This window comes from Anolis carolinensis, chromosome 2 (genome assembly GCF_035594765.1).
Source record: "Anolis carolinensis isolate JA03-04 chromosome 2, rAnoCar3.1.pri, whole genome shotgun sequence".
Lineage (NCBI taxonomy): Eukaryota > Metazoa > Chordata > Lepidosauria > Squamata > Dactyloidae > Anolis > Anolis carolinensis.
This window is the reverse complement of record NC_085842.1, coordinates 120,129,371-120,142,255: the sequence shown is the minus strand read 5'-3', so window position 1 is coordinate 120,142,255 and position 12,885 is coordinate 120,129,371. Positions and strand designations below refer to the sequence as shown.

General features: G+C 39.9%; 1 protein-coding gene and 1 long non-coding RNA gene across 2 annotated transcripts; one reads left to right on the top strand and one right to left on the bottom strand.

The window, feature by feature from the left end:
* Positions 1 to 5,841: 5,841 nt before the first annotated feature.
* On the bottom strand, positions 5,842 to 10,180 carry LOC103277854 (uncharacterized). Its single transcript, XR_505714.3, has 4 exons — positions 10,059 to 10,180; positions 8,998 to 9,372; positions 7,441 to 7,462; positions 5,842 to 6,036 (listed from the first exon to the last, which is right to left on the bottom strand). It is a non-coding gene; the product is annotated as an uncharacterized LOC103277854 (long non-coding RNA).
* foxi1 (forkhead box I1) lies at positions 7,407 to 12,648 on the top strand. Its single transcript, XM_003217334.4, has 2 exons — positions 7,407 to 9,346; positions 10,447 to 12,648. Exons 1-2 carry the CDS (start codon positions 8,773 to 8,775, stop codon positions 10,998 to 11,000), a joined length of 1,128 nt encoding a protein of 375 aa, XP_003217382.1. The 5' UTR covers positions 7,407 to 8,772; the 3' UTR covers positions 11,001 to 12,648.
* The last annotated feature ends 237 nt before the right edge of the window (positions 12,649 to 12,885 follow it).

The window sequence follows — 12,885 nt, the reverse complement described above, 5'->3', positions numbered from 1 at the left end:
GACACCATTGTCTAGCCCCATTTTACTTTGCACAAAGAAGCATGGAAAATGGGAATGAGAAAGGGACTCAACTGGTACCTGGAGAAATGACTCCAAAGGGAATCCACTCAAAATTTTAGTCCAACATATTGAGAAGCTATCCAAAATGTGAACTATTTTTATTATGTGCCTTCAAGTCTCTTCTGACTTATGGTGACTCTAAGGCAAACCTATCACAGGGTCTTTCTTGGAAAAAATTGTTCAGAAAAGGTTTGCCATTGATTAGAATGTGACTTCCCATTGGGTTTCCATGGCCAGATGGGGATCTGAACCCTGGTTACCAAATTCAGTGGCTAAATTGTTGTGTTGTGTGCCTTCAACTCATCTTCTACCTTTGAGGCCCTGAAGATGAACCTATAAATGAATTTTTCTGGCAAGCTTTGTTCAGAAGGAGTTTGCTATTGCCTTCCTATAAAACTGAAAAATTGATTTGCCCAAGGTCACCCAGTGGATTTCATGGCACAGTGGAAATTCAAGTCTTGGTCTCCAGCATCACAGACTAATGCTCAAACCACTTCATCACACAGGCTCTCAAATGTTGAATAGGTAAAGGTTTTCCCTTGACATTAAGTCTAGTCCTGTCTGACTCTGGGGATTGGTGCTCATCTCCATTTCTAAGCTGAAGAGCTGGTGTTATCCATAGACACCTCCAAGATCATGTGGCCAGCATGACTGCATGGAGCGCTGTTACCTTCCTGCCGGAGCGGTACCTATTGATCTACTCACATTTGCATGTTTTCGAACTGCCAGGTTGGCAGAAGCTGGGGCTAACAGCGGGCTTTCATTCAGCTACCCGGATTCAAACCACCAACCTTTCGGTCAGCAAGTTCAGCAAATGTTGGATACACCCCCAAAATAGAATCAGCAACCCAACTTCTTGAAAATTAAAACTAAAACCTAGAATGGATTCACTGTTCCACTGTCACAATAACTGTTAGCTGCCACAGAACTACTGCAGAAACATCTCCAGATTTGAATTGATGTGCACTCAGCTTTGGTCAAGGAAGGTGAGGGAAAGGTGAAGTGACCTCAGCTAGCTTTTCAGCTGAACAAGGGAAGGGAAGGGGAAACAAGACTCAGCAGGATCCACAAGTCTCTAGTCAAGTGAAAGGGCAGCTTCATTCTTCCAATGTGCCCTTGAAGCACCTTCTTGATGCTTGAGCCAGCTTCATCCGCCTCTTTTCCTTTCCTCATCTGGGGAAGGTTGTACAGGAACAAGATTCACTGAGCTGGGAGGCCCTTAGGTGCAGCACAGTGGTTTTCCCATGCCATCTCCCTTCATGGGGCTGGGAAAAGGACTTCATGGAAAAAAGAAGAAAAAAGGCTCCCTTGAAGCCTCGTGGGCCAAGGGTTCAAGATTATTGTGATTTCACCATCGGAGAGCAAAAAGGATTTTGATTTCGACATAATGCGTTTTGATCAGATTGTACCCTAATTAGTGTCCAGTTGAGGAAGAAAGATACATATTTGCAGAAATCACAGTGCTTGATTTAGCAGTGCTTCTGCTTTAGAATCATAAGCTAGAATAATAAAGTTTGAAGAGTCCATAAGAGCCATGAAGGAACACACAATCAGAGAACCCCTGTCAGATTTCCATCTGGCCTCTTCTAAAAAAACCTCTAGAGAAGGAGACTCCACCACACTCCCAGGCAGCATATTCCATGCAAACACATCTTCAGCAAGGGTGGAGCCATTATTATACAGATGTTATTATTTATTATTTATTTGCGGTATTTATATACCATCTTCTCAACCCCAAAGGGAACTCAGGGCAGTTCACAGTGTTGGTAACAATTCAATGCCGTCGACAAAAAACAGTATAACAGTATAATACATCAAAGTTGAGCCTCCCCTAATAAAACACTAAACACTATTAAGCACATCACATAAAATAACATCATATATCACACAAAGACCTAGCCATTGTCCGTAAACAGTCCTGGGTCATTGCACTTTCAACCTTCACTTTAACTTTAAACATTCCTATGATGGGCCGAACGCCTGGTTCCATAGCCAGGTCTTTAGCTGTCTCCTAAAAGTCAAGAGGGAGGGGGCCACCACCGAGAAGGCCCTGTCCCTCATCCCCACTAATCGCACCTGTGAGACCAGTGGAGCCAAGAGCAGGACCTCCCCAGAAGATCTTAATCTACGAACTGGTTCACAGAGGGAGATACGTTCAGAGAGGTAAGTTGGACTGGAACCGTTTAAGACTTTATAGGTTAAAGCCAGCACTTTGAATCATGCTTGGTAGCTAATAGGCAGCCAGTGGAGTTGCCGCAACAGGGGGGGGGGGTATGCTCCCTGTGCGACACCCTGGTTAAGAACATGGCAGCAGCGCGTTGGACTATTTGCAGTTTTCAAATTAATGATTTTACAAATTAAGCACCAAAACATCATGTTATACAACAAATTTGACAGAAAAGTAGTTCATTACACATTAATGCTGTGTAGTAATTACTGTATTTATGAATTTAGCACCAAAATATCACAATGCATTGAAAACATTGACTACAAAAATGTGTTGGATAATCCAGAACATTGGATAAGTGAGTGTTGGATAAGTGAGACTCTACTGTATGACCAAATTAGCCATTTTCTTTATTGCTGAATTTTAAGGGATTGTGTATGAAAGGGGCAGCAATTTGGGTCAGGGAATTCCATTCAATTGTGGGAAAGTCCTTATAAATGTATTTCCTGTAGTAATGTCAAAGCCCTGAATCCCAAAACTGATACAGTGTCTCCTCACTTATTGCGGGGGTTAGGTTCCAGGACCATCCTCAATAAATGAAAATCCGCAAAGTAGGGACACTATATTTATTTTAATATTTATACATTATTCTAGTAGTTATACACTATCTTAAGTCTTTATCAACCAATTGTGTATTGATAAATTGCCTCCTTCTCCTCCCGTTGCTGCTTGGGCTCCTTTTCTCTCCCTTTGGCTTCTCCTTCCTCCCTTCCTTAGGCTGTAAATTGTATTTTTATGATTTATAATAGTCTTTTAGAGTTTATTGAAAAACCGCGAAACAGTGAATCCGTGAAAAGTGAACTGCGAAGTAGTGAGGGAACACTGTACACAATGTAACATAACGAAGGGCTAATTCTCATAATAGTAACAAACAAACCACAATGTTTGCGATTATTTTTCTTTTAATGTTATGCATTCAAAGACTTATGATCTCATTAGATGGGCTACTTGGCCCACCCCATGCCACTTGCTCTCCCCTTTCAGGACAGAGCCCATTACATGATGCATGTGTACTTCCAGTCATGTTGTGTCCAAAAAAGGGAGAGGCAAATGGTGTATGCTGCTGCAGTGGCAACATGGGAGCCTTCTTGTGTTGCCATACCAGCAATGGGGGAAGCTGGGCAGCGACGCTTCCCTCCATGGGATGAGGGAAAAGGCAAGTTGTGCGATGCAGGGCATGGAGCAACAGCTTCTCCTCACACCCCGCTACGAACCCATGGATTTGCCACAATGTGTGGCAGATCCATGGGCCTTCATGATGAGGTCCTTGGATTCAAATGATATCTCACATGGAAATATAGATAGGTTTCTGCTCATTTTGCAGAAAAAAACTGGGCATTTCTGTTGACAGGAAAGTGTAAAGAAATGCTTATATGTATTTCTCTGTACCAGAGCTTAGAAAGTTACCTTTTGGACTACAACTCCCAGATTCGCTTCAATGAAGCTAGCCTTTAGTCATGCTGGCTGTGGCATTCTGGGAGCTGTAGTGTATGTGTGTGTTTAGTGTATGCGTGTCTTTAAGTATATTACTGTCAAGTTCTGCTTAACACACACTTAGTTGTTCAGGCTGAGTTCCTTCCCTTTTTACTATATACTTAACAGGAAACAGTGGTTGAGAGCTTTCTACATAGGTTTTAGAACTGGAGGAAAAACTTTTGAAATTGCTGTTTTCTTTTGTACAATGCCATGGTTTTAAAACTAAACTATCAAATGTATTCTGAATAGTACTGACCACAGGGGCTCTGCTTTGTTATATGATGCCTTAACATAGTGTAGATGCTTTTAAATGTCCTAGAGCCTTTAGCTCTCCCCCCCTGCCATAGTCCTGGCATCTTTACAAACCCTGTGGATGGAAAACACCCATTTCACTTTATTTTAACTGTAAATAAGGACAGCCTGCCTCAGGGAATAAGCCATTCGAAGCTAAATCATCAAAGCCTCCATGTGGCTGAACTTTCGCTTACATGACAAGGAGCCTTTAAAAGGCTACCCACCTGTCTAGGTTTCAAGTTCACTATTTACGAATTATGCATCCCCCCACTCAAATATTCCAGCTGCATTCTTGTGAAGAGTCCCCTTCTTTTGACCTTAGCTGGTTTTTCTATAAGCTGGACACATTAATAACTTGTGAGTCTCTTCTTAAACCGATTTTATGCAAATGTGGAGCCCAGAAAGAACAGGCAAGTTCTCCCTGCCACTTATTATTGATAATGAATGCAAATAAAATAAGTGACTGAAGTAACTGAAAAGCTATTCAGCACCGAATAAAGGTGTTAAGAGAATTTGACAATGAGAAGGTGACCTACAGTCTGAAGAACTCCAGCAAATTGAATAGTCTCCTGACACAGACTATTCCAGTTCAGAGGTGGCAAATTGGACAGGTGAATGTGTCCACATCAAAATTCCTTTTTGAACCCAGAGGAAAAGGTTTCAAGTGTGCTCAGAAGTGAACTATCTGGCTGGCAAACTGGCTTTGCCAATGGCAATACTGTATTTCAATCAAACAACATCTATATGCATTCTAAGAGTAGGAGGCAAGAAATTGATTGGTTTTACTTTGTTTTCCAGAACTGTGTCATTTTAGACATTTCTTTCAGGTTTTTTTTTATAAGAATAAAGTTGCAATTTGCAAAATGCATGCATGTTTTGACAGGAAAGGACATGGAGCTCAAAACATTTGAAGTGTGGAAGAAAGTGAAGCTGACAGATTAATCAATCTTGGACCAAGGTTTGAGATTTAGTATTTTATCTCTGTGTATTCAGATGTCTTGATGTGTGCTGTGCTACCAAATATGTTATGCTGCTCTTCCCCACTCCCCAGTTCCTCATCTTTAGCAGCTTGTTATCACTGCTACCATAACAGACGAAAATGTGGCCACAGACATGTGGCCAAGAAATATCAGTGTAGTCAAGATGAGAAAAGCTAGTAATGAGGAGGAACTAAAAAAAAAACTAAGAGACTGCAGAACCAAAGACTTTTTGTCCTTTCAGTTCAGTTTGCAGCAAGAAGAGAGAGAAACAGCTGGGAAAATGGGAAAACATGATTAATTTGAAGTTTGTCTGCCAAATTGAGACAATTGGAGGGTATGGACTATGCTAAGTCAGGTATGCTTATTTGAATGTGCTAGCTGCAAATGCAAGAGAATTTCATTTGTTGCCTTGTGCTTTAAGGAATGTACTCTTATTTGAAAACTGAATATTTATAATGAAGGAATATTGGCTTTTAATAATGCAAATATGGGAAAAAGCAAAATAATAATTTCCCCCAAGCCCTAGAATGCATATGAAGATTTTTCCAATTGAAACTTGACCTGAGTGCAAAGACAGTCTGTAAAGCAGAGAAACACTGTTCAGCTGTACTCAAAGGTAAACTCTCTAGTTTACCTTTGAGGACAGCTGAAGATTGTTTTCCCATAAACAGGGGGTTTGGGTGCAGAGGACTTCAGCCATGCAATTCATTCTCTCAGATCTGGAGTCAGCTAGTCTAGCGTTCTTAGATGGCTACAATAGCTGAGCAATTCCATGAGTGGTAGCTGAAATAAATAACTCTTCCAAACTTTGCACAAAATCCCATCTTTTATGTTATTGGAACTTCCTATGAAGTGCACTTGACAGCTGCTCAATAATTCACAACCAGGTCCACAAAAGGAAATTTCATATCTCATTCTGTGCTACAGCACCTCTGTATCAATTCATTTGTTCCTGGAGTATGGCACAGCTCCTTTCTGACCTTCTCATGTCCGGTCAACCTTCAAGGGGGAAAATAACACATCACTGCCTGTCTGTCCTTGGAGGAACCAAGAAAGACACTTTAGGTGACCGTGGGTGCATTGTAGAACTAGTATCTCAGTAATTTTTAAAATAAAACTTTATCGTAGGAGTGAAAATCCTTGACTATTCCATACCTGTATGTAAGGAGAAATAATCAGAGTAGGAACTCCATTATAGAGAAGCGCTCTGTGAATATCATGTCTCAGTGCTCTGCTCTCCGGCACTTCAGAAATGTTTGGTCAAAGTGCTGCTAAGTTCTGTTATGGTAGTTACAATGATAGTGCAGGATTTGCCACCCTCCACTCTAAAATCCTGCTTCCTGCACAGAAGATAGTTTGCCTGAGAAGGAAGGTTTCTCTCCCCCCCCCCCCCCCCAATAAACAAACGTATTTTTCTCTGCAGAATAATCCCTCCAAAGCATTGTGGGATATTGGATACCGGTAGAAAACTGCAAAATTCTTGTTGGTCTACTAATCTTCCTAATGGAAAAGGCTTTGAGAAACCCATGGTTTTACTGGAAAATAAATAATTATAAATCCTCTTTCCATCCCTGTGTTAGTGTAATCATGTTACGTACATTCACTGTAATTGTAACTCTTTTTCTATTACTTTTTATTACCATTTTGAAGTAATAAAAATATGACTGATCATTGTATGTCTGAAAAGAATGGCATGCAACTTGAAACTTTTGTAGTAAATGCCATTAAAATATTCTCTAAATTGTGTATTGTAATAGACTGTTGGAATAAGACCTTAGAGACTAGCGTTCAAATCCTCTCTCAGACATGGAAATCTACTGGGTAACCTTGGGGAAGTCATACTCTCTCAGCCTCTGAGAAAGGCAAACCCCATCAACAAACATTGCCAAGTAAAAACCAAGATAGGTTTGCCTTAGGGTTTTATAAATCAATTGAAGACTCACAGAAATAGACGTAAGTACTGATTATCGTAACTTCTTTCTTACTCTTTACACTACATTGGATGTAGCTTCATTATACTCTAGTTGATCTAAAATTGCTACATATAAATAGCCATATTACTTCCCTTTTTATTTTACCTATAGAAGCACAATACACACAGCTGCATGTGTTTGTGTCTCCAAGTCCCCTTTTGCTATCAGACATGTTATGCTGTTCCTCCCTCCCTGATTCCTCATTTTTAGAAGATTTTCATAAGCAAGAAATACCAAGAGGTAGTTTGCCATTGCATTGCTATGACATACAACTTAGAGCACTCATTATTTCTTGCTGGTGAAAGTGATTAATAATAATAATAATAATAATAATAATAATAATAATAATAATAATAATAATAATAATTTCTTCTATTTCAAAATCTAGTCAAATTCTACCTGCCAAAACACATGGCCTCCATTTGCTTACCTTCTAGTTGTTCTACTTCTCTCTAAAACAAAAAAAATCATTGTTATTGGTTACAAAGCTCTTCAATTTCGGTGATGGTCAAAGGTTTCATACAAAGAGAAATTCCACAGATACAGCTTTTTTTTTAGCATGCAGAAGATTAATTGAGAGGAATGTGTGACCCTCCAAATATTGTTGGACTCCACATCACATTAGTAACCACATGTAGACTTGATGTTGTATCACTAGAACTCCAGTCTTCCTAAATAAAAGATGGTCTAAAAGTGCATGTTTTTGTTGGCTAGAAACCTGTGGTGCCTTAAATCTTTATATAAGAAGTAGACATCAAGGCTCAGAGGAATTTTTGTTGCAAGTCATGCAGTTGCTGAAACCATCAAAGAGCTTACTATATTTAAACATAATTTCTTTGAAAATACTTCAGACTGTGTCCCCTAAATTGATTTGGCCACAGCTCTAAATGTAAGAGGCATTGTTTCATGGCTGTTTCCTTCTGTTGGTAGGACTGAGGCAGAAGTACATGAGAATTAACAATTAAAGGAGTGATTTACAACCCAATTAGCCCTCTTCAACATGCTGAGAGTTACCTCTGAGTAACCTTGCATAGGGTTGTATTACTGGTAATGCAGTTTCCGAATATTCTTCAAGCATGTTGTTCCAAATGAATTGCTTCTCACTGCAGCAGAGCTCACTCATTTCCAGAGCTCTAAAAGGTTACTTGAAAAAGTAGTATTCTTTTCTTTTGGGAGTGGCTGGAGAATTCCGAGTTTTATAGTCCAAGAAAATAACTTTTCTGACCTCCTTACTAAAAGCAATTGTCACACTGAAAATATTCTTAGAAATATTTTTTTTAAGTTGATGAATCATAAATCCTCTTGGTAATCCACAATGTAAACAATATTAAGACCATGACACAATATATTATTTAACTATGTAAGTATATCAACTGTCTTTCACTTTACATTTGTTATTATATCTAACTGAAGTTGAGAAAAAATTTAACTGCAATTAACTTTATGTACCAGTGATTTTCAGCTTTCTTACTGTCAGTTGTAGCAGTGGAAAATTCCTCCATTCATTTAAAAAGATAAACAGTTGTAACTTTTGAAATTTGGTTAATGTGACATCTATTACTAGTGTGGGCTGTCAGCATTCCAAAGGGGGATATCACCAGATCTACAGCCTATCAGGATCCACTAGGCTGAGCCTGAAAAGTAAACCTAAACATGGACAGGTGTATAAGTACTAGAGCTAGCCAGCCCAGGTGATGCACCTGTCTTGGGGAAAGGAGTAACACAGGTGTGCTGTAACTTGGTCAACTGCCAGAGCTAGATTATGAGCTCATTTGATCCACAAATACACTCACCACCGCGCTGCAGCCCACAATTTCCAAACATCGGCCAGGAACCTCCTGAAATGAACATCTACTATGAGAACTTCTTTCACCCCCAGAATGTTCCTAGCCCACAGAGGCCTACAAACTTTGAGACGGGGGACTACAATGCTACACCCAATCCTTACTTGTGTTTAAATGGACCTTCCATCAATGCTCCATCTTACCTCCCAGGCTTCAATGGTAGTCCGTACATCCCACCATCCTACGGAATCCAAAGGCAGCTCTTGCCCAACATGCATGGCTTGGCAGGGAATGAAATGGGCTGGCTCCAGATGCCATCACAAGAAGAGCTGATGAAGCTGGTGAGGCCGCCTTACTCCTATTCAGCACTCATTGCCATGGCCATCCACGGAGCTCCAGACAAGAGGCTGACACTCAGCCAAATCTACCAGTATGTTGCCGACAACTTTCCCTTCTACAACAAAAGCAAAGCTGGGTGGCAGAATTCCATACGCCACAATCTGTCTCTCAACGATTGCTTCAAGAAGGTGCCTCGGGATGAAGATGACCCAGGTAAGAAGGCTTCCTTGCTACTCATCCTATCATAAGAGAGCCAGGGATGATCATGAAAGTTAAGATGTCTATTTCTGCACCAGGGTATAATGCAGTTTCACTGCTAGCAATGACAGAGCCCATTTTCCTTCCCATGTAGCCTTTTTCTGTAAGAATGCTGATGCTTATCTCATCCTTGACTAGATGCAGACAAAATCCACATTCCTTAGTAGTTAGGAATATCCTCCTAAAACTATAGCTGTGTTTGGACAGTTATCAACATTGCAATAAGCAACGAGTATACACCTACACCAAAATAAACTAACCTGTTCTTTTAAAGGTTTTTAAAAAAAATCAATGTCAATTTGTGCTCAGAACAAATCTCTTTACCTTTCAATTGGTTTTTTTTAAAAATGCCATTCCTGGAAGCAACTGAGAATGCTAGTAATTTGGGAATTCCTTGTTCAGTCCACTTTTAATAATACTTGCTCATAGGCACTGGTAGGTGAATTAAGCCTTGAAAAGCTTTACCTTGTAGATTAAAGGCACAGGACAGTAAACCCGATCAGTTTTCACTGTAGTCTTGGGGTGTTCTAGTCCTAATTCTTTGTCTGGTTACTTGCACTGCCTAGCTTTGTTAAATTTTGTCCCATTTTGCAAGAACTTCACTTCACGAGTTAATTTAGCTAACTTCTCCTTTTAATTTCTTGTTGAATGACAAGGAGATACTTACTGGCACCTTCCCGGTTGTCTTGCCTGAGGTCAAATACTGTCTTGTCTCAAGTGAATTTCTCTAATGCTAATTAGGGGGGTCTGTAAAAAAAACTCATGGGGTGGAACGGGCTCTTACGTCTGATAAGCAAAATCTCTAAGGAAGATTAGTTTTACCTCAAGGCACCCTGGGCAGGGCTTGGCTGTTAGGATGCGGACATATTTGAATACTAACAGTCAGTCAGAGCCTGTCTTTGATTTGGTCTCAAAAAAAAAAAAAAAGAAAGAAAGAAAGAAGAGGGTGTTGCTCACTGTATTGCTTTTTCTGACTCCATGCCAGAAAATGCCCTGAGAACCAGCTCTTTGTTGGCTGAGATTATATTTATGTTCTGTTGCTCTTGTTCTAACAGGGAAAGGCAATTACTGGACTCTGGATCCAAACTGTGAGAAGATGTTTGACAATGGAAACTTTAGGCGGAAGAGGAAGAAGAAGTCTGACTGCAGTGCCAGCACAGCGTCTCTTGCTTCTGACAAGTCAGAGGACAGTGCCCTCAGTGGAAGCCCCAAAGCAGCAGAACACCAGGACATGTTAGAAAACTCCTCGTCTGGCACTGAGACCTCACCTGAAAAGAGATCTCCACCGCCCTCTTCCACCACTCCTTGCCTCAACAACTTTCTGACCAGTATGACCGCTTACATGAATGGGTCCAATTCGGTGAGCCGCTCTGTGCCTCTGGGACTTAACACTGACACTGGTGACAAATTGGGACAGAATATGGTAGGATTCAACTCATACTCTCCTCTTTCCAACATCCCTGCTCATGGCAATGGAGAGTGGTCCAATTCCATGCCCTCTAGTCACCTCGGCTACAGCAGTTCGGTTCTCAATCAATTCAACACCAGCTTCTACAACAGCCTTGCTGCAAATAATACTCTGTATACGAGAGAAGGGACTGAAGTGTAAGGGGGAAAGGCAGGCCTTATGAGAGGAAAGTATAAGAATGCAAAGGGAAATAGAAAAACATTAGCTCCACACCTCTGGTACTTTGTCAGTCAATTTTCTAGATAAACCCAACGTTTTCTTTCACTGCACAGTAACTTTAAGCTGTGCTATACAGTTCTAACCTTCAGAAGATTTTCTACTTGACTTAGGCTTTGTACAAAAAGAGCACATTATTTAAAATTCCACATGAGTCAGTGGAAATGCCCCTGGTTCTATACTTTCTGCCACTGAAACAGAACGGAATGATAACTTAGCACACCTTGATTGGAAAAAGTTATCTTTTTATTGTTTTGCCATCATAGTGCAATGCATGTACAAAAATATGAATAAAATATAGAAATACTATTCATTAAATGGTGTCAATTATACGGTCTTGCTTAACTGAAAATAGAAGGCATGTTCCAACCCATGATAAGTATTTTAAACCATTGGGATTGAAACAGGATATCAGCTGCTTCCTTCTGAAGTATGTATTTATAATCTGACGGGTTCTGTGTAAAATGATATTAAAGGGGGAAAGTGTGAGAAAAGGCAGGGAGTTCAACAGATATCCAAGAAGTTATTCATGCTCTCTTTCACATTTTCCCTCTTTCACACATATGAGTCTATTGTTGCCCATCTTTCAATTGTCCTGCTGCTTCCCTCTTACTATGTAAATATATGAGGAGGAAGAAAAATCTCTGAGTTGCTGTTTGGATCTGTTTCAAAACTCATGTTTTTTTAAAAAGAAAGTTACAAAACTCTGCTCACAGCTGGGCATGTTCAGGTAGCAAACCTTGTTGGAATAGTTCTCCCATAAAATATTTTGTATGTCTGTTGTGTATGTGAGTTGGAAGCAAAACAGGGTATCTGTTTAACATTATTAGAACGAAGTCAATGTACCTAAAATCCAGGGGTGATTTTGAGTTGATGGGGAGGGTGTCAATTATGATGTGCAACTGAGGAAAGACCGTCTTAAAGCTGGCTGTTTGTTTTACATTTCTTTGTGTCACACTGTAGTAGTGCAAATGAATCATATGTTTTTAACTGCCTAAATTTAATATATACACCCCTTGTGTATTCAGAATGTAGTACTGTAAAGCATAAAAGAAGCATTTTCTGCTGTGTTTGGTAGTCTCCCTTGGAGTTTTCTAATGTTGAATAAAGGGACTAGTAACAGGCAGAGCCAGAGAGAAAAGAGGATGAAGAAACCCAATCTGTCGGTCTTTTTAATTCTCTCTGTCTCCCTTGTCCATTGCGGATAGAACACACTAGTCAGAAGACGGAACCTTGCAAAGAGCTTTTGAATTACTCTGAGGGGTAAAGTTTACCTACTCGTGGTCTAAATAAGACAGACATTCAGCAGTTTTGCAATGCAGTCTTATCCATGCTGATCCAGCAATAAACACTACACATTTAAGTGTGGTTTATGCCCTGTTAAGAGTTCATAGGATGGCAGGCCTTAACCACTTACAAATATCTTTTAACGAGGCTGCCAGGGGGCCTTGATGTATTATGACAAACAAAACACTGTTTCTTTGGGATTTCGTATTGTTCTTTGTATTTTGGATATGATTTCATTAAGGGGGTCATGCAGGGATGTATTTTTAATAAAATATTTGTATGAAAATCACTGTGTTTGTGTGTATTTTGCTGCAAGTATAAAACAGGTGCCAAATCAGTTAAAATGGAAATGGGTTCTTGGCATAATATTCCATAAGCACCTCCTTTTAGAGCATTCTTGCATGTCCTGCTCTGCTGATTAAAATACAGTATAACACCTTATCATTAAAAGGATTGAAAAATAATGATTGTCCACCTGATCTTTGCATTCAAGCTCAGTAGGTCACACACCTTGATTACAAAA